At 39.1% G+C, this 21,419-nt stretch overlaps 2 protein-coding genes across 3 annotated transcripts in view; one reads left to right on the top strand and one right to left on the bottom strand.

Moving 5' to 3' along the window:
• Positions 1–2,005, top strand: part of elp2 (elongator acetyltransferase complex subunit 2) — a 37,822-nt gene extending 35,817 nt beyond the window's left edge. Inside the window, exons 21-22 of the mRNA XM_049603051.1 lie at positions 699–812; positions 1,383–2,005. Of these exons, the coding sequence (XP_049459008.1) occupies positions 699–812; positions 1,383–1,578 (310 nt within the window). The 3' untranslated portion in view covers positions 1,579–2,005. The remainder of the gene's footprint in view (positions 1–698; positions 813–1,382) is intronic.
• Positions 2,006–11,276: 9,271 nt separating this feature from the next.
• The window catches only part of gabbr2 (gamma-aminobutyric acid (GABA) B receptor, 2), a 228,969-nt gene continuing 218,826 nt past the window's right edge, over positions 11,277–21,419 (bottom strand). For both annotated transcript variants that reach the window (XM_049603071.1, XM_049603070.1), the window contains exons 18-19: positions 17,912–18,029; positions 11,277–15,095 (exon numbers count right to left, since the gene is read on the bottom strand). In XM_049603071.1, coding sequence (XP_049459028.1) covers positions 14,930–15,095; positions 17,912–18,029 — 284 coding nt within the window. In that variant the 3' untranslated portion in view covers positions 11,277–14,929. The remainder of the gene's footprint in view (positions 15,096–17,911; positions 18,030–21,419) is intronic.

Genomic DNA, 21,419 nt, shown 5'->3' with positions numbered 1-21,419 from the left:
AAAACTTTTTCTTGTTGGTGAAGTTGTATCAAATTTTGCAGTTTCCATACAGCTTTTCTAATGCAATACTTAAACGCGCGCATAAATATATGTTCAGTCATGTATTTCATTTTATTTTTTGTAAAATGGCCAACTTTATGAAAGTATCACTTTATTGACCAACCAACATATCATTGTCATACTAACACTCTTTATGTGGGCTTTGGAAAAACCTCAGTCTACACTTAAAGTGCACATCCACTGATTTAATGTAAAGTTATCTGTAGTTCTAATAAGGCACAAGGATGTAGAGCAGAAGTTACCTGCTGTGGCTCAGCACAGTCTGCGCTCAAGTGTTAGCAGGGAGCTATGGAAATGATGAGGCTACAAATCAATACTGAATAAATTATTGTGGAGACACAAAGCAGAAGTCCGACTTAAACATCACGTTTGATACGAGAATACTTGGTACAACTACAATGCACCGATATGGCTTCAGGGCATAGTGAGCTGCTTGATAGTATCGATATGTCACAGGATGAAATATTCAGAGATTCCTCCCTTAAATCCCCAGATGAAACATCTTAATTCTGCTGGATTTAATTTGGTTGAAGTATTAACAATATGTATATGAACATCTTGAATTTCAGCTTTGTATCTTGGTCATTGCCTTCTTAGTGTTTGAGCTGAGTGTGTGTTTGTGTGTGTGTGGTGTGTAGGTACCTGCTTGCAGTGGGCCTGGAGTGCGGCAGAATCCTTCTCTACAGGTGGAGCTCTGGCCAGGAGCCTGCTAGAGGACATGACTGGAGCAGCTGTGGAGAAACGGACATCTCGTATCCTTACAACACACACACACAGTTCATCTGAAGTTCATAACATGCATCTTTGAAAGGCCTCCAGTGGCCGCTGGCGGCAGATGTAAATGACAATGTGTCACAGTAACAGCGGTGTAGCTTCAGTTTGATGTGGCTGGCGAGAGGCAGAAGCTCTCTGTTATGTGTTATGGACAAAAAGGCAGCAGGATCTGAATGGCTGCGTTCTTCTGATCTGGGCAGCGGTTGACAGGTACTTGTGTGTATTTCTGTGTGCGTTGGATCCCGCATGGGTGTGTGAGTCATCGTCTGTAGAGCTCAGGAAGTGAACTGAACCCAGGTATCTTAGTTGTGTCTTTGTATCAGAAGGATTTTGCTCATCAGGCTTCAGTGCTGCTCACAACTACACTTTCATAACTTGCAAGATCAGAGGACTGAAGTTGAAATTGTCTCTATATGTGTTGTGTTTGAGAAGCAGAGGTGTTACAGTAGTAAAGAATGAGTACTAGGTATTTGTCAGAATTTTGTCTAATGGTTGTTCTGTCATCCAGAGTATTCTGCTGTTTCCCTTCATCACATGTACTTCTGCAGACAAAGCCACGCTTTGACAGTCAAGAGGCTCCGCTGGAGGCCCAAGAGCGGCCGAGTAGGTCGAGAGAACAACAAGACAGATGGACAGACTGACAGAGAGAGTGAAGTAGAGGAGGAGAGCTCCTGGGTCCAGCTCGCCAGCGCCAGCGCCGACCACTCTGTCAAAATCTTCAACATCAACAAACGGGCTCTTTAGCACCACCAACAGTGACACTATTATGTCTCTCACACACAGAGAGGCACTTGGACTGAGGGCCACAGGCCTGACTGTGGCACAAAGGCCACAGCTGCTCGCTGGCAAGCCGTTCACTCCCTGTGACAGCCAGTTAAGTCATGGGTCAGTCGCAGGACAAACCCTCAGCACACATGGCCCGCAGTCTGTCTGCACACAGCTGAACAGATTTGATGGGTGGAAGCAAGATGGTGAAAACACCATGACCCAAGGGTGGTATTTTGCTTAGACACTTCAAAGTGTTTTAGATTCAGAGAAGACGACGCTGCTGGATATCTATACCGATTGCATATTTAGACTGGTTAGTAAGTAAACATTTATATAGTGAACGGATGCTTGTCAGTAACAAATCAAAGAAGTTAATCGCACAGATGTATGTTTATTTGTTTTATGACCAAATTAATTAAACTTTTTTTTAATCCAAAATGTCTTGTCTTCTCAGTGGAGTTCTGGTGATTCTGAAATTACTCAAGTCTTAAATACAAGATGGTGTAAGATCACAAAACATAAATGGTGTGTAGCTGACCCTAACTTAAAGGAAGACTTTGCCTCCAAAATGACCATTTGAATATCAAATGGTCATCTCATGTTACCTTGGATTTGAAGAAAACTGTTTCTCTGGCAAGCCTCCATGACGAACGAAGAATCCAAAAATCAAAACATCCTTTTACAAACTCTTATACAACTCTTTTAGTGTGATTCAAGTCTTATTTATCAAGTCATGTTCTATTTAAAATACTTGAACATACAGGTTGGCAAGCAGAGATTTAATGCACGTGCTTCCCCAGCCATGGCTGCCTGAGTTTGATTATGTGGAAATGTTTTGAATAGTAAGGTTTTAGCAAAAAAAAGCAGGTACCATGTCAGGGGTGAAGTATTCCTTTAATTGATTTTAATTAATTAACTTATAATTAATAAGTGGTTCTAAATCTTTTTGGCTTGTTCCCCCTTAAACAAAGCAATGTATATGTGTGATTCCTCATCACTGGTTGCATATGTCTGCCAGTTGTGACCAGCTCAACCAAATAGTGAAATTATTCAGTTATTTACATAGAAAACAACAACAAGAAAGAAAACTCCAGAGATTTTCTTAAAATTTTCTGGAATTAATACAATTTAGGGCAATTTATACTTAAAAAAATCCTCTCATCATCTTGTGTCTCCTCAGACTTATCTTACAACATTTTGTGAGTATTCAACCACATGAATTACAAAAAATGTTGGCAGTAAGTATGCATGAATTGTAGTTAAGGAAATAAAACAGGTATGGTCCATTGTGTCCATTGCAGGCAGGACTTTAAATATAACAGTAGATTAGGATCAGTCACTGCAGGACTGTCCAGTTATTGAATGCAGCAGCTTTACATAGATTAAGGTACGCCTGCTTTTGGAGACCGAGCACAATTCTCAAGGACAGAGGGAGACCAAGTCTTGGATTTACTGTGGACTCAGCTGAGTGTGCCGTCATTATATGTAAGCAATAAATTTACCTGCAGGAGATTGTAACCGCTGGCCATAACTCTCTCTCTAATCACGTACCCTGGTATGTATGGCAGCATCAGTCAACCCGTGCCACACATGCTCTTCCAGGAAAATGGCTGTTTTTCAAACAGTGAAATGAGGTTTTGGGACAATGCAGCCATATATCAAGAGATTTTCCGCATCTTATATACCATAATGTAATTATTGAGTCATTATCAGTGATGTTTCAATTTAAACATGAGTGATCATCTTGCTGGGGATTTTCATCAACACATTTGTGTGAGGAGCTCTCTCGGCTCTTTGCTCTGACTAGCATACTAATAGACAGGGCATATGCTCCTTTCTCAAATGTCCTCTCCAATGTGCCCTTGACCACTTGTCTTGATGAGGTTAGATTGCCATAATGTGGTACCAAGGAGGGATTAGAAGCCACGTCTGAAAATCCTCAAATGCTGCAGATTAATAGGGAAAATGGTGAACAGTGGCACACGTAATAAACCACTGAAAAAGGTTACTGACATCTCAGAGACACTGCTCTAGAACTGGTTTTGGACGAGGGAATACTGGAGATGAATATATCATTACACTTTTGTGTCAGTGTTGGTTCTCCTTGGCAACTAGATTTTAATGGAGATTGACGTCTCCTTTTTTCTAGCATTAAAATTGTGACATTTCAGCCTTTGTGAGATAGACAAAGATGAAGACTCTGTGTCAGAAACATATTTCTAACAGAAAGATTGCTATTGTTATCGTGCTCTTAGTATGAGTGTATAGTATGCATGCATGGTTTGCCTCACTGTAGTCTGTGAATGAGTCATACATCAGTGTAAGTTATTATTGTGTGAGGGTGTGTGTGTATTTTCCTGCCTCAGTGCCTCCTGCAGCACAGTTAGGCTTTCTGTGGTGAGAGTCCAACTATTGTGCAAACTTACAGTAAGCTGTGCAAAGACAGGTGTGGACTGCAGATCAGGATCAAAGAAAATACAAAATAACTGTCTTTCACTCCAGGCACCTCACAACAAAACATCATTAATCAAAAAATCCCATTAAGACTGGTACAAAACAAATAAATCAAAGTCAAACTTTTCATGGTTTAAGGTGTTAAGACATATGGTAACATTTTGAAGTCCGTAAGTGTATTACTGTGTCAATTTAACGTACCAGTCAAAGGCTGTAAGCATATCAATGTATTAATAAAAAATATATATGATTGAAAAACATTTCCTATGCTGAGACAGGCAACTACACATTCCTGTCCAAAATCATCTTTAGCAAAAGTAATCATAATCATAAATGAACTTAAAATAAACTACTATTATACTATTATTAAACCTATTATAACCACTGGTTAGGTACTGGTACTGGTAGGTACAGTGCCTGTTATGACAATTATGTCATTAAAAGTAATTTCAAAAAGTCGTAATAAAGCATGTCATGAAAATAATTTTAAAAAAAATATAGTAATGTATGTCATAGAAAGTACTCAAAAAATGAGAGCATAGTATGTCATAAAAAGTTATTTTAAAAAGACATAGTATAGTATGTCGAAAAAGTAATAAAAAAGTCATAGTATAGTACGTCATAAAAGTCATAGTATAGTATGTCATAAAAAGTGATAAAAAAATCATAGTATAGTATGTCCTAAAAAATAATCAAAAAAGTCATAGAAAAGTTTGTAATTAAAAGTAATCAAAAAGTTATAGTATAGTATAGCATGTCATATAAGTCATAGTATGGTATGTCATAAAAAAGTAATCAAAAAAGTCATAGTATAGTATGTCATAAAAAAGTAATAAAAAAGTCATAGTATAGTATGTCATAAAACATGATCAAAAAAGTCATAGTATAGTATGTCATAAAACGTAATCAAAAAAGTCATAGTATGGTATGTCAGAAAAAGTGATTAAAAAAGTCGTAGTATAGTATGTCATAAAAAGTAATCAAAAAAGTCATAGTATAGTATGTCATAAAAAGTAATCAAAGAAGTAATAGTATATTGGGGCGTCGGTGGCTTAGTGGTAGAGCAGGCGCCCCATGTACAAAGCTGTGATAAAAGATGAAGTGATAAAAAGTCATAGTATCGTATGTCATGAAAAGTGAGAGTATAGTATGTCATAAAAAGTGATTAAAAAAGTCATAGTATAATATGTCATAAAAAGTGATCAAAAAAGTCAGAGTATAGTATGTCATAAAAAAGTCATAGTATAGTATGTCATTAAAAGTGATAAAAAAAATCATAGTATAGCATGTCCTAAAAAAATAATCAAAAAAGTTATATAATAGTTTGCAATTAAAAGTAATCAAAAAGTTATAGTATAGTGTCATATAAGTCATAGTATAGTATGTCATAAAAAGTAATCAAAAAAGTAATAATATAGTATGTCATAAAAAGTAATCAAAAGTCATAGTATAGTATGTCATAAAACGTAATCAAAAAAGTCAGTATAGTATGTCATAAAAAGTAATCAAAAAGTCATAGTATAGTATGACATAGTATGTCATAAAAAAGTAATCAAAAAAGTCATAGTATAGTATGTCCTAAAACGTGATCAAAAAAGTCATAGTATAGTATGTCATAAACCATGATCAAAAAAGTCATAGTATAGTATGTCATAAACCATGATCAAAAAAGTCATAGTATAGTATTTCATAACAAGTGATAAAAAAGTCATAGTATAGTATGTCATAAAAAGTGATCAAAAAAGTCATAGTATAGTATGTCATAAAACATGATCAAAAAAAGTCATAGTATGGTATGTCAGAAAAAGTGATTAAAAAAAGTCATAGTATAGTATGTCATAAAAAGTAATCAAAAAAGTCATAGTATAGTATGTCATAAAAAGTAATCAAAAAAGTAATAGTATATTGGGGCGTCGGTGACTTAGTGGTAGAGCAGGCACGCCATGTACAAAGCTGTGATAAAAGATGAAGTGATGAAAAGTCATAGTATCGTATGTCATGAAAAGTGATTTAAAAAAAGTCATAGAATAGTATGTCGTAAAAAGTCATAGTATAGTATGTCATAAAAAGTAATCAAAAAGTAATAGTATATTGGGGCGTCGGTGGCTTAGTGGTAGAGCAGGCCCCCCATGTACAAAGCTGTGATAAAAGATGAAGTGATAAAAAGTCATAGTATCGTATGTCATGAAAATTGATTTAAAAAAGTCATAGTATAGTATGTCATAAAAAGTGATAAAAAAAAAAGTCATAGTATAGTATGTCATAAAAAGTCATAGTATAGAATGTCAAAAAAAGTCATAGTATGGTATGTAATAAAAAGTGATGAAAAAAGTCATAGTATAGTATGTCTTAAAAAGTAATCAAAAAAGTCATAGTATAGTATGTCATAAAAAGTAATCAAAGAAGTAATAGTATATTGGGGCGTCGGTGGCTTAGTGGTAGAGCAGGCACGCCATGTACAAAGCTGTGATAAAAGATGAAGTGATAAAAAGTCATAGTATCGTATGTCATGAAAAGTGATTTTAAAAAGTCATAGAATAGTATGTCGTAAAAAGTCATAGTATAGTATGTCATAAAAAGTGATAAAAAAAGTCATAGTATAGTATGTCATAAAAAGTCATAGTATAGAATGTCATAAAAAAAGTCATAGTATGGTATGTAATAAAAAGTGATGAAAAAAAGTCATAGTATAGTATGTCATAAAAAGCCATAGTATAGTATGTGAAAAAAGTGATAAAAAAGTCATAGCATAGTATGTCATAAAAAGTGATAAAAAAAAAGGTCATAGTATAGTATGTCATAAAAAGTCATAGTATCGCATGTCATAAAAAGTGATTTAAAAAAGAGTAATAGTATAGTGTGTAATAAAACATTTAACAACCCATAGCATAGTATGTTCTAAAAAATTATATTAAAAAAAATCATAGTATATTATGTCAAATAAAGTTTTTTTTTTCTGTTTCTTATTCAGGATATTTGGCTTCATTTTTGTACAGTGGGAGGAAGTGAAGATGTGTTGTCCATCTTTATTTACAGTATCTGGTCTGGACCAAAGACGTCTGATGGCTGATAGCTATACCTAGAGCTATGCTGCTAGCATGGTTAAAAAGATATCATTAGCTCATTCTACATCACAGTGAGGTTTTGTTTATAATTTCGATTGCAGCCAGAACCCTTCAGTGTGACCTTGTTGTTGCATTTATACACCATCAGAATATAAAGTTATTGTGACATAAAGACGGTCAGAAAGTCATGTGTGTGTGGCCTTCTCCACCGCAATCCTCAGATCAACACAGCTTAAAATGTGCATGTGTGCTGGGGCGTTGGTGGCTTAGTGATAGAGCAGGCGCCCCATGTGCAAGGCTGTTGCTGGTTTGAGTCCAGCCTGTGGCCCTTTGCTGCATGTCATCCTCTCTCCCCCCCCCCCTCCCCCCCGTGCCTAACCCTAACCCTAACCCCCCCCCCCCCTTTATACTTGGCTATCCTATCCATTAAAGGCAAAAATGCCCAAAAAACATAACTAAAATGTACATGTGTGCTTAAGTTTGATAAATTGGATATAACGCTTGCTGCACTTGTCTGCGACCAAGCTTTCATTCCTCCAATGCAGGCCATCACATGTTAAGGAGGATACATAGATGTTTCCCTTCCACTGACACCCAGGTCAACTTAATCAACCCGCCTTCCATTTGCACAGCATGATCCCGCTGAGACGAGAGAGAAGGTCATGCAGCATCTCCATACACTGGAGCATTTCTTCCCGCGGAAGCAGCTCGGCACAATCTGTGGTTATCTGCGAATCAGTATCAGAGCCATACTGGATTTAAAAGCTTAAGTTCACTTGATTCCATAGAGAGATGTATGAACAACAATTACATCCATCACAAGGTTATCATTATCCTGCGAAGTCGTACAGGAATAGATCCACATTTTAGCAAATATGCTTTTATTTGAGAGTAGATGGGAAGATCAGCACCACTTCCATGATACAGTTCACTGTGAAGCACGTTGTCATTTAAAACAGTTATTTTATAAAAGCATCAGTTATCTGTGCTTTAAAGATTCAATTCACCCAAATAATAAAAAAAGGAAGAAAACTCAGAGACTTTGTGCTACCTCCGAACAATGCTCCCTGTCTGAAGGGATTGTGAGTTGTAAATAATGTCCTTTTTAATGGCTAGAACTTTGTTTACTGATGCTTTACTGAAAACTATAAGCCATTAATAAGAACAACTTTCAGGTTGCCTGGTTGTGAACACTTCCTCTGCCAGGTGTTTATCCTCCGGCAGGACAGCCGATGGTTTAGCTCTTTGATCCGTAAGAAAGACCCTCTTATTGACCACTTCAAGTAAATTCCAGGATCTACAGTGTCTTTCTTAGAGCCAGATGACAGTGGAGGATTTGGTCTACCACAGTCCCAGCCAGCTGCTCCACACTGCTTCTCACAGTTTGCGATCACGTCTAGCATCCACATGCTAAATATTTGACAATGAGACTAAAGAAGAGCTCTGACAGCAGGACACACACACTTGCACACATGTGAATGACACACAACCTCAGATACATACACATAGAGACCCTTTCAATAACCCACTCAGACACACACTCATCCCCTCCATCCTGTTTGACACTGGGTCCCTCCTTATAGTTCAATTATTTATCGACCTCAACATACAAGGCTTTTCATTACAAATTTATTTTTCCTGCACAGTGTGTGAGGGCAGCAGGCAGCCTGCTCGCTGTGTGTGCCTTTTGGTGTGCCAATTAGGATCCTTAATGTTGACTGGCCAGTGTGTCACATGGGTGTACTTCTCTTCATCTTTAGTTTTCTGCCTTTGGAGTGAGAGATCAACATGATTTTTGACTCAGAAGCAGCATTTTTCACAGTCTAAAAAAAGCCCCTGAGCTCTGTAATGCCACTTCAGAGTGTGTGGTGTGTGTTTCAAAGACCTGGCAAGCCTTCCTGAACATGAAAGTAATTTTTACTGTATCCAGAGAGCAAACAGTGGAGGTGTTTCTGTCACTGTAGATGTCTTCATAGCTGAAGGATTGACTTTTATACTGACAAACTAACACAACTTCTAAATAGTAAATGTGATTTTGTCTGTCTGTGGTTGTACTCATCAGAAGAGACCATTTTGAAATATGACAGGAGGAAAAGCACAGGTGTAGACAGTAAAGTTATTGATGGCTGAATTCCATTTAGCTGCCTCAGTTTAAGGATCCTGGTAATGTGCAATGGCTCACTGTAACACTGGGACACCTGGATAGAACAGACATTGTTAATGTTAACACTTATGATTTTCCCACAATGACAAGTCTGTTGCTGCCTATTGCAAACAAGGTTTGTTAGCACTGCAATGCTAGCAATTGCAACAGTGCTGACAGAGCTAGTAGTGTTAACAAAGGTTAGCTGGCAGTTAACTTGGGTAGGGGGGCATTATGCCTCTGTGACAAGGTGTCCTGCCACCATGGGTCGGATGGTCTAAGTGGTGTGTATCAGTGGTGCTAACAGCACTAACAGTGCTAACAATGGTAACAGTGTTGACAGAGCAGTAAGGGTTTTTTTTTTTTTTAATGAACATCAGTACAACACAAAAAATACTAGGGAGTTTCTGAGCTGAAAAATATAGACATACAGTGCAGACTTCGTATTTTGTTGATGGGTAAACAACCATACTAAGCTAGTGTTTGTCGTGGAACAGCAAATGTCCACTCTCCAGTGTCCAGCTAATTAGCTAACTATTTATTTACATTTTACAAATATCCACCGGAGCTTTTATTAATTTGTCCATCTTGGTCAGTGAACAAATAAATTAAACATATTGATGAAATTTCAGATGGGAGGCATTTGTACATTTCATACTTGCGACGTAGCTCAGATTACATGTATATTTGAGCTGAGTGCCTGATCAGCAGGTGGAGGGGATGGTGGATAGCCTGATACCTAGACAAGACGGCTGTCACAGACCACTATTTGAGACCAACAAAAGCAAATATTTTTTTAACAAGAGTTTGGTACATTTCCAGCCGTGTTTGTAGCAACCAAACTGGGTATTTAATACCAAAAACATGACATTTTTCTAAAGCTAACCTTTTTTGAGCCTAAGCCACAATAAAAATTAACCAGCATAGAAACAAAGTTGAGACATAATAAAATGCAAAGTTTCAGCATATCCACAACATATGAAAGGTACAAATGTAACATCTCCGTGGTTTGCAGAAATGTACAATGCCAACATTTATTCTAGCGATTGGGCTGAAAATTAGGTATATGTCTTTCTCTGCAGTACTGTGGCAGTAGGCTGAAAGATGCTAAACGTTGTTGGTGTAGTTTCTTCAGATTGTCACTAGGTGCTAATAGAGAGCAACATGTTTCTGATTCCATCTAAGTAACTTTGAAGGTGCAGACTGTGGACTGATTTCTTCATTGATTAGCTGTGTCTCAAATCAGGGGCTGCAGCCTTCAAAGGCTGCATTTGAAGACAGATTGCGTCACATCGGCGCGACCAAGGCTATCCCATTTCAAAGGCTCCTTCAAGTGCGGCCGAGAAATGCATCCTTATTTCCCAGAATTTGGAGGATGCAATAGATATATCCCTCGTGGCCCAACATATCCCAAGATACATTGCGTGCCAGTGACTACTATATTTTAAGTTAACTAAGTTGTTAACTAGCTACCGTTAGCTGTTGTTAACATTAATATTAGCTAAAAGCACACAGCTTACACAATCTTTATAAGTTCACCTGAAAACAGTCCTCCATCAGCCTGAAATATATCAAACAGCAGTGTGTCCGGTGGTGAATCATCTCCTCAAGTATTAAATAAAAGATGAAGGTGAAGATTCTCGGTCATCCAGGTCATGGTAATCATAAGTGCTATATTGTGGGCAAATGGCCTTGCTGGCGTTTCTTGGAGACATTTCTCCCCTCATCCAAGAAGCTTCTTCAATTCTAACTGACTGGTATGGAGTTGCAGGGCTTTAAACCCTGTGTAGGTGTGAATCCTTACAGAGTCGTTGGGGTCACGTGTGAGCTCTTAGTTTCAGAGTTGTAAAGGTCACATGTGAGTTGTTGGCCACCTCCTCCTCTGGAGGCTGCAGTCCCTGAATTGAGACACAGCTGATGACTGCCTTTAAATCGACATTATGAATATAAACATTGGAGAACCACGGGAATGATTCAAACACATCAAAGATTATTTTCAGTCTCACTTTATTTAACGATGATGTGAAAAGTAAAGGCTGTCCATAACATTCAGACAATAAAAGAAGAATGTTATTCAAATCCCCCCATAACAACTAATGGCTCCAAAAAAAAAGTTCAGGTGTTCCAAGTGTGATACTTATTTTATACAACTTTTTCATATCTATACCTCATCTGTACATAACATAGTTACAGATACTGTAAATTAAAAAAATGACTTCCAAGTATCCTTGTGGCGTATTCGTGAAATATTTCCTATGTAAAAATGAGAATGTACGTAAAGATCTTTTACATATACATATATATAGTTCTCTATTCTTTCTGTAATAAGAAAACAAGTTATTGCCCCTCTTGAACATGTTGCATTTAACATAGGTTTGTTTTCCATTTTAAACTCTTAACTGAACTTAACTCCATGTGATACCACATATCAAACTGACAAAACAGTAACAGTATGGACCTGTGTGTTTTTCCACTAAATATATACGTCATATTGTTATATTTTTGGACATGTATGTTTCGTGTTCTCCGGAAACCCTGATGATGACACATACAAAGATATAATTATATACGTATATGTCACTTCAATCTGCAAACTAAAAAGGTAAAAAGACCTGTGGCAAATACAAACCATCGGCATGACGTTATTTATTACAGGAAATTATGAGCCCTTGACCTACCACAACTGCATTTGAACAATTTTTCATCCATGTTGAAAAAAGTGAATCTGACTAAAAGAAAAACAAAAAATCAGGGCACATTAAAAAAACAACAGAATGATACCTGATGATCTGCATTTGGCATTTTAGATGGACTAAAAAAAAAGTCATTTTGTAATTTGGTAAAATGCCAGGAGTGGGTTATTAGGATTGATCATTTGCTACTACTTTCACTTTATTGCCCTCAGTGAATAACTGCTAAACCAGTAGCATAGTCGATATGATGATGTTGAGTTTGTCCACTGAGAATCTTGGCATTTGACATGTGTGAGCTGATCAACAGGTTAAAAGAACTGAATGTTTTGTAAGGAAACACACAACCAAATCGTAGGTGAGAGGATGAAACGACAAGAGTGGATTTGTCACGACAGTTGCAAAAACAGAGGTAACTCTGTGAATTATACATTTCATTTCATGCCGTCTTGAGAAAGCCAAATACCAAATATTCCATACATGGACACCATCATCGGGGTATCAGCAAATTGTACACAATCACATATAATGTAATATATAAAATGTGCAGTTGGTTTCTCTCCTCCTGAAGGAAGAACCAACCCTCTGACAATGTCTCTCACTCACTTGTCAAGTGACCGTGATTCTCTGGTTGGCAAAGGTGCGGGAGAAGCCGTGACTCCTTGGAGGTCTGTGCTCGGGGTTTCCCTGCTCCTGTGCTCCGCAGGGGCTGGAAGTGGAGGAGCTCTCACGGGAAGTCACCCTGATATGTCCGATAGCAGGTGGATCTCTGCCAGCTTGTCTCCCACTCCAACTCTGTATCCTTGACTGGCCTTCCGACTGAAGACAGTGTTTATGTTCAGACATCAGCTCACAGAGGGAATCCGCTCCAGCTGAAGTGGAGCTTTCACTAAGTTCTCCCACACTGTTCCATGCATTGAGGCATTGAATTGAAATAAATCTATGACACGTTGTATAATTTACAGATGTGCGGCCAATGTTGTTGGGTCAGCGCCAATTTCACCCTATTTATGTACTGTGGGTCCTGCAGGCTACAATATAAGACAACAGGCACAGCGTTCAACAAACGCCTTAAAAACTAAAAACCAAGACACCAATGGTGAAACATATGCTAATAACAAACTTTCTCATGCTCCATAAAAAGTCCTTTCTGTCAGAGTCTCTGCTTGCTTTTCTCCTGCATGAGGACAGTTTTACAAAAAAAAGAAAGAAAAAAAAAGAAAAGAGGACGACACTGTGTCGATGACCGTTTTGCTCAGCGCAGCCTTCTTGGGCCCCAGTTCAACGGCACTGAATTACATTTCCATAGCAACTGAGGTATGTTCACTGTTGCTAAGTGTGAAGTGATTTTTCTTGACACTCAATATGACAGAAAGCCCCGTGTCTGTGCTTTATGCTCTATCACTGTGACCAGCAGTGGTGTCATCACCGTCTTGGAACTGAAAGCTACAGCCGGCTGGGGCTTTATTAGATGAGGCTCCAGTGTCGTCGTTGTCTTTACTATCGCTCTTGGAAATTCAGGTCAACCATTTGATCCAGGCTTGTTGTGGAACTGATAGACCTACATCCTTTCCACCATCACCTCTTGAGTGTTATTTCTTCTGAAGAAGTCATTGTGCCCTTTTGCCATTGACATGAACCCCATCGCCCCGTGTCTGTGCTGGTTAGCTGTGAGGGCTAGATCAGATGGGCATCTTAACAGTCTACGGAGACCACTCTATGGGGATCAATATGACCAGGCCCGTCACTAATGCCTCATCTGAATAGCACCTGAATTCATAAGGTGCTCTCTTGCGTTTTAAGTGTACATCTGAATGTGTGCATTTCTTGGCATATAACACACACATATATAACAACTGTGGAACACTCTTGTGGTGCATTTTAGCTCTATTTTCTAGCATATGCAGCCTTGGAGACCTGTTTAAAGGCATAGCATTGATATTCTGTAGAACATGCTTTCTGAGGACATATTAAGCAAGTTGTAAAATATGAAAGGCCTATGCAAAGTCTGATGTGAAATCTCTGATGTAACCAGTGGTGCAAATTTAGCAAAGTGGAAAAAAGAGCCATGTGTTACTCCAAGTTAGAGGAACAGGGCCCTGGTGCCTTTTCATGTTCTGTGACTCACAAGCTTTGATGTATCCTACTTTGTTGCCCATATGCTAATTTATCAACAGTTACACAAACCAGTTCAAATCTCTTTCATATGTCTAATTCTTTTTAGGGTGCCATGTCCTGATTACCTGCTCCTCTTACAAGCTCTACACTTAGAACCCCTTTTAATTGTCCATTCACAGCATATACAAAGCTTACAGTACATCAAAGTCAGAAATGATGATATTTACATGTCTCCACAAGAATGAGAAGGGAACGGGGAGTAAATTGGATGATTTCCTTTGTTGGGTTTTGTAAATTCCACGTCTCGACACCAGTATCCAGTCACTGAAGCAGTGAAATACTCAAGTTAGATGACACGCTCACACGTAGCCTCGAGCACATACACACAACAGATAAGGAACAGAAACAGACAATCCCCTCTGAAGCAGATAAGGCTACAAGTCAGGTCAGGGCTGGTCCACCACTGTTCTGCTATTGGGGTGCCAGTGTGTCTGTGCATGTGTGTGTACTTGTGTATGTTTGTGTTGGTTTGACTGTGCATATGTGTATATGCCTAGGCAAGGGGAGCAGATGAACAAGGGGACATTGCTGTGAACTGAAGGAGTTTGTAAGGGTCATCCAGTGCCCACTCTCTCCTCGCACCCCTTCCTGACTGAGGGTTTTAGTTCTCAAGAGAGGCCGGGGTGAAGAGGTACGAAGAGTGAAACTCGGTCCCCCCCTCCCTCTCTTCTCCCCCTGTCCTCCTTGTTCCGAGACAAAATACGCACATACGCTGATGATATCAGTCTATTTGTTGTAGAAAAAAAGAACCATATATGTCTCCTCTGCAAAGAGCCAGGTGGGGGAGTGAATGAAGCTCACAGGCCAGAGACCATTACCCGGTAGGAGGGGGGCATGTGTCTGTGCCGTGGGCTGGAACCAGGGCTGCCGTTAGGGCTGGTGCAGCTGGCATCAACCCCTCCTATGGAAGGTAAGTAAGCATGGTGCAGGATGGGCAGCTGCAAGGAGAGTCGACGTTGTATGCTGCAGATAGAGAAGGAGAGTTACAATGTTATGAGATAAAGAGTAAGTACATTCACTCAAGTACTGTGCTCAAGTATAATTTTGAGGTACTTCAAGGGCATATTTGAATTTATTTGTGACTTTTTACTTGATATTTTCTGAAAGCTGTAGTTACTTTGAAGATTATGATTTTTCCGACCCAGCTGCCATTAATGAAAGATCTCATATTTTCATGTGTATACTTGGATTTTGGGACTCTACTAGATAATGTTTACATGCTTTAATGTTCATACTGCACATTATTTTTCTCATACTGCCTGCCTATAGGAAGCTTCTAAGAAATTCAAATCTTCCTATTTCAAATTCTGCATCTAGAAAAATGTAAAATTCTACACTGAGATCATCCATAGCTGACCAGTCCACCTCACAGCTGAAAACTGGCGGCCACCTTGAATTTTCCATGATAGGGGCTGGCTGGGAATTTAACAAATTGTGTCCTCAATATCAGATTATATCCATCACACATAAGAAAAAGTTTGTTGCTGGTGGCCATTTTGAAAAATGGCTGCCATGGCCACCATATTGACAATTCAAAATGTCCAGTTTTTTTCAGAATGTCTTTGGCTATAAATGTACCGAATTTCATGCTTTTATCACAAAGTGCACATTTGTTTTGGTTATATGCCCGACTAAACAGGAAATACAATGTTGTCAAGTTTGAAATGGTTTATATAGTAGCTGTAACATCACAACTTCATGGAAGTCCTGACAGCTTGTTTAAAGGCACAGTAACTAAATATGGACAGTGCGCATTTCTCTGTGGACTGAGCGTTTTGATACTTTTATACTATATTTATGGCACCTTTACCTCTTGTATATTAAAAAGAGACTGAAATCTGACTTTTTACAATATGGGACCTTTAAAACATTAATTGCTGGTCTGTGACAGAATGAAACTCTGGTCCCTGGCACAAAAATTGGAAGTGCTACACTCCAATTCACCACCCTGACCTCCTCATCCTTACTTTATACCTACCTACATAAATGGTACAAAACTTCCTGCATTAGCACCTAACACACTTAATGTGAAAGTGCTGCAAAATCCAATATGAATGTAATTATTTGAGATACAGGATTAGATTTTACATTTATTGCAGAAGATAAAAATCACATAGTACTGACAGTGGCACAAGGGAAAGACACAAGCGTCTATGGTTTGGTGGGATTCTACCACAGCCCATAAGCGGCACATGTAGTGGACTTGCTCAGATTCCAATTAAGATTTTCAAACGTTTTGTTTGGCACTGTTTAAATGAAGTATTAACGTAATCACACCCAGCTACAGTGCTAAAACTAAACAGTAACATAGAAAAGATGGATCGCAACAGACAAGGCGAAGTATAGTTCATACAAGCTCTCAGCAATTCTTCTAATTGTTTCTCCTGTATTCTTTAGCATCCTCATTCCCTTCTTCACTTCTCCTTACTAAACCTCTAATCCACCGTGCCTCCCAGCTTCTGGGATCATCTGACAAAAAGAACATTTCATGCTTCCTCCTGCTGTGACAGTTCGCACCCTACCTCGCCAGTGCTAGCGCCACTGCCAGCCGTTTGCAAGAAAATTACATAACCAAATGTCAGTTATGTAAAAAATTAAGAGGGGGGGAATGAAATCCATGCTCATTCAGTGATAGACCTAGAAAAATGTCTTAATTAGGTGAACTTTGAAATATTAATGGTCCTCAGGCAAAATCAGTTATCCTGACCTGTTCTATATGTGATGGAAACACAAGCTGCCTTGTTTGTGAAGGAAATGGTTTCATTTTTTTTTTTTGATGTATCATATATCACACAGACACTACATTTAACAACGTGCACCTGGTGTTCGACTTGGCACCCGTCATATCACAAGGTGTTACCATTCGTCCTCCTCCACCTTTACTCTCATCATACCTCGTTTCTCACTTCTTTATATTTTGCCTCCTCTTTCTCTTCTCTTTCTCTCTCGCTGCCTCTTCATCTCTCTTCCCTCCATGTGATCAAACATTTATGCGGCATGGGAATAGCTCCGAGTGTTCCTTTACTTCTGTTCTCCTCCCTGTCTATTTTCAGAGCTGCTTCCAATGCGAGCTGTAAATCACTGGTTACATAAGCCTCTGTGAGTCTTTACCTCTTTCTTTCTCTCCTCCTCCTTATCTCTGTCTCTCTTTCCTATCTAAACATCCTTCTCTCTTAATCCATCTTCTCTCTGTAACTGCCCTCTCTTCAATATTTTACCCCCCTTGTCTCCTGCCCCTCCCTTCTCCATCCATCTGTCCCTCTACATTGTGCATTCTTCTTCTGGTTCTAGTTAAACAGGCGTGGGAGGGAGAGCTCTCAATGATGCATGAAGTGTCCCCCCATTGATGAAGTCAACATCCCTCAGCTTTGCTTTCTTATGAATAGTAAGCGAATGTAGATCAGCATTTGTCGCATGAGCGTCTACGACCATTTTCTTTCACGAGTTGGGACAACAAATCAATCAGCTGCATGCCTACATACGCATACTGCCGTTCATGTTTATATGTGTTTGAATGTGAACATGTATGCTGCAGCAAGTCCAGCATGGTGGGAGAACACACATACACTCTATGTGGTTATATGTATGTTGATGTGCGTGGGAGAGAAAAGTACAGGACCGGTCCATGCTTTCGCAGGGCTCTGTTGCCAGAGCAACTGCCTGAGAGCTGCTGGTGGTTGCGATAAGTGTGACGTGTAGTCTGATGAGGAAGCTGACAAGACGGAGGGGAGGGGAGAGGGACATTGGGGTAGAGGTGCTGAAGAAATGGGAGAGCTCACTGTTCGGGCGAGTTGATATCCTCCAGGGGACCTCTGTTTATTCTGGAAGGATCCATGGAGCCCCACTGCGCCTGAGGCTTCTGCTCCAGGTGGTTCTTCAGTATCGACTTCTCTCCATCTGCATTGAAAACACATGTAGGTGTTACAAAAAATAGGCTGCGTCATACTTAACTGATCAGCTGTTTTAAGCCACATGTGCCCGGCACCTGAGACATGACGTCAAAGGTATACTATGCAGGATTTTCTAGAAGAACAAACAAACAAAAAACCAATGCATCGCCTCATACAAAAGCTATCCCTCTCATTCATCACTTAAAACCCTATATGCTTTGTTGTGGTCAGATGTTTATGGCTGTGTAGTTTTCTGCATCTGGATCAACATTTGTATCTTTAATTGATTAAGAGGTGGGGTAGTCATGAACATGGAAGGTGTGTCTTGTTTTTTATGCTGTTGCTTTGATCCTGACGCCATGCAAAAAGCAACAAAAATCTGTTAATCCTGGGTGTGTGGCATGTTGATATGCATCTAGCAAATGAATGAATTTCCTGGTTTGAGAAGGTTTATATCATTGCAGATGTGCGTTTTCACTCAAAATTTAAATTCACTCTTTACCAACCATACCAAGGGAAAAACGACCACAGACTGTCCAAAAAAAGGAAACCTTCAAACAGCTGAAATGTAAAACAGTTATAATTGTGGTCTGACAATATGTCAGCCATGCCTGTCAGCTGACTTTCCTTGTTCCAAAAAGGAAACTGATTGCATAATCTAATCACATCACATATGCAGGTTGGTATTTAAAGCTCGGGTACAAATATAACTGACAGCTGTGTGGGACAAATTAAAAAAGTGGAGACGGAAGCAAAAAGAAGCAAATCATCAAAGTGAGAAAGAAAACAAAGGAAAGAAGCCTCATCCAGACAGGAAGGCGACGGGAACAGAAGAAATGGCTTCCCAACATGATTTCTGCATTCTCCGGATATTGCAGGGGCAGCAATGAGGTTCAAACACAATAAGATTTTTTTTCCCCCCCTACTGAGTTTGTCTCCAGTTGTCCCAGATTTCCCAGCACTTGCTGACCTGATTCAGTGATCACAGCACTCCATGCCCTGATTGGACATCTGAGCTCTGAACTATTTTCCAGCAGTCTAGTCCTCTTCTGAAAAAAGCCTAACCTTGTAGCTCTCAGAGCTGTGTTAAAAGCACAGACACGGATATTTATACTTTTCATTATGGATTCAGAATATGTGTTCATGCCACAAAGAAAGTATTAGGTTACTGAGTGTTTTCAAGTGTCACTAGAGTCCAGGGCCAGCCTAAGTATTACACTATAACACAGGGTTACAAGAAAGTATCACGATTTAATTTTTTGTGATACTGTATAAATTCTCAGGGACACTATATCAGTTTTTTGGTTTTTATTTTCTTGATTTGTTAACTAAATAATACTGCAAGCACTTTTATTTTATTTATCTATTCATTTTCTTTTACTGATATAGGCAGTTTTTAATTCCTTTATCAGACTGCACAAAAAATTGTGCTATGGTATCAGATTTGAACAGAGACTGTGATAAATAAAAATGCAGATCCCACCATTCTGATTGCATAAAAACAGGTAAACTTTATTATACATTTGGTTGTGTGCTCTTTACATGATAATTGTTTTCCAAAAAAAAATAAATAAATAAAAAAAAAAATCACGATATACAGTATCGACTTAGTTACAGTTTTGCAGGTTATTGCAATATATTGAATCTTAACCCCTGTATTGTGATGTGATGAATATCATATAGCCAGATTATTGCCAATATAAAGCTCTACTGTAAAGTAAGACTTTGAAAGTTTTGAATGTGCAACAAGAGACAATGACGTAAATTAACCTAGTAAATCTCAACATCTGTTCATTATTGTTTCACATTTATTGATGGTGCAGTCAGTAAACAGGACCTAACTAGACAATAAACTAAGCTTTGATCACCACACCACAGACATCAATAAATGCTGCCAACAAAGACTCACTCACTCAAACCCCACCTCCTGCTCCTTCTATACTGGGGCATTATTGAACCCATCCTCCTGTACTGTAACACCTGCTACTCCACCATGCTCATCTTCACCAACAGAAACAAGCCCCTGAAAATCACCAATGTTTCTTTTAGAATAATTGGCCTCCCCACCCCAACCTGCCAGCTCTCACTGACACTGCCACCGTTAACACAGCACTGACCATAGCACACAACTACACCCTCAAAATGTACCAACGCACAGAAGATGTGTGCATCTACTCATGGACAGTGGACGTCTGTGCAGTGATACAGTTGGCTGGTGTAGTTTGGTAGAAAGAAAATAGTTTCTACATGACACTGCTCACAACAAGGTCTGTGGATTATCTTGAGTAACAGGGTCATGATTTCTGTAAAGAGACATTGCTGTTGAGTTTTTCAAATGTATTTTTTTGGCGCTTTGAGCACCACAAGCTGAGTGCCGTCTAGTTTCATTATATTCAAAAGAAGGCAGACATCTCTACAGCCGACATCTCCAACACTCGCCAAAGTAAATATGTATTTTTGATTTGGGGGTGAACTGTCCCTTTCATGAAGACACAGAGAGAGACAGAGACGTTGCTTCTTCGTGAGTGTAATCACTGTTGACATGGCGTCCTACTCTTACAACAGCCACTCATTCACGGCCCCAATATATTTAGACCAGCTCTCTTACAACACAGATGACTGCAGTTAGGAGCCAGGAATGATGATGATGGTGATGATGATGATAGTGGTGACGATGATGATGATGATGATGATGATGATGATGATGATGACGATGATGACTGTCAAGCACAAGCAGATTTAAGCTGGGGAAAAGTTTGCGTGCTGGTGATCTTCAAATGAAGCTTAATGACCTGTGATTTAATTTCCATAATGTGTGTGTCAGATTGACGTTTGTGAGCAGCACCTAATGTGCCGTTTCTCTTTGTCTCTTTCTCCGTCCTTCCTCACAAGATCATTATCCTGAACACTTCAACAACTTAAGACTCTAATAAACTTCTCTGTGAATAAAAAACGTGATAGCTGGTTCAGTCTATCGCTAAATATCAGAGTCTTGCTCTGAGACAGGTGGTGAGGCTCCACTAAATTTTACCCACATCTGGCAGTTTAAAACAGTGCTTGATGACAGCAGCAGGAATACAACTATATGATGAGTAAGACGGCCCATTTCTGTTGCTTCGTTGTATTTGATCCCTGTGCCCAAAGCAGAGACTGGATTATTTAACAACACTCACTCATTAAAAGGATTGTTTCTTTATGAGCATGTGATTCTTTTTCCTGCTAAGGGAAATATGAAAATAACACAGCTGATGACTGTCTAATCCTTTCAGAAAAGTGAAGTGAAATTTCTTTTGGAAGTTTTCTGTGCTGCTAAAATCAGCTTTCCCCATTGCCCAGGCACCATGGTCTGCTAACTCCAGCTGGTGGCAAAGAAAAGGTGCATGTATTTGTTCCTCTG

Source organism: Epinephelus fuscoguttatus, linkage group LG17 (assembly GCF_011397635.1).
Source record: "Epinephelus fuscoguttatus linkage group LG17, E.fuscoguttatus.final_Chr_v1".
Lineage (NCBI taxonomy): Eukaryota > Metazoa > Chordata > Actinopteri > Perciformes > Serranidae > Epinephelus > Epinephelus fuscoguttatus.
Note: the sequence above shows the minus strand (reverse complement) of the source record. Positions and strands in the feature narration are given on the sequence as shown.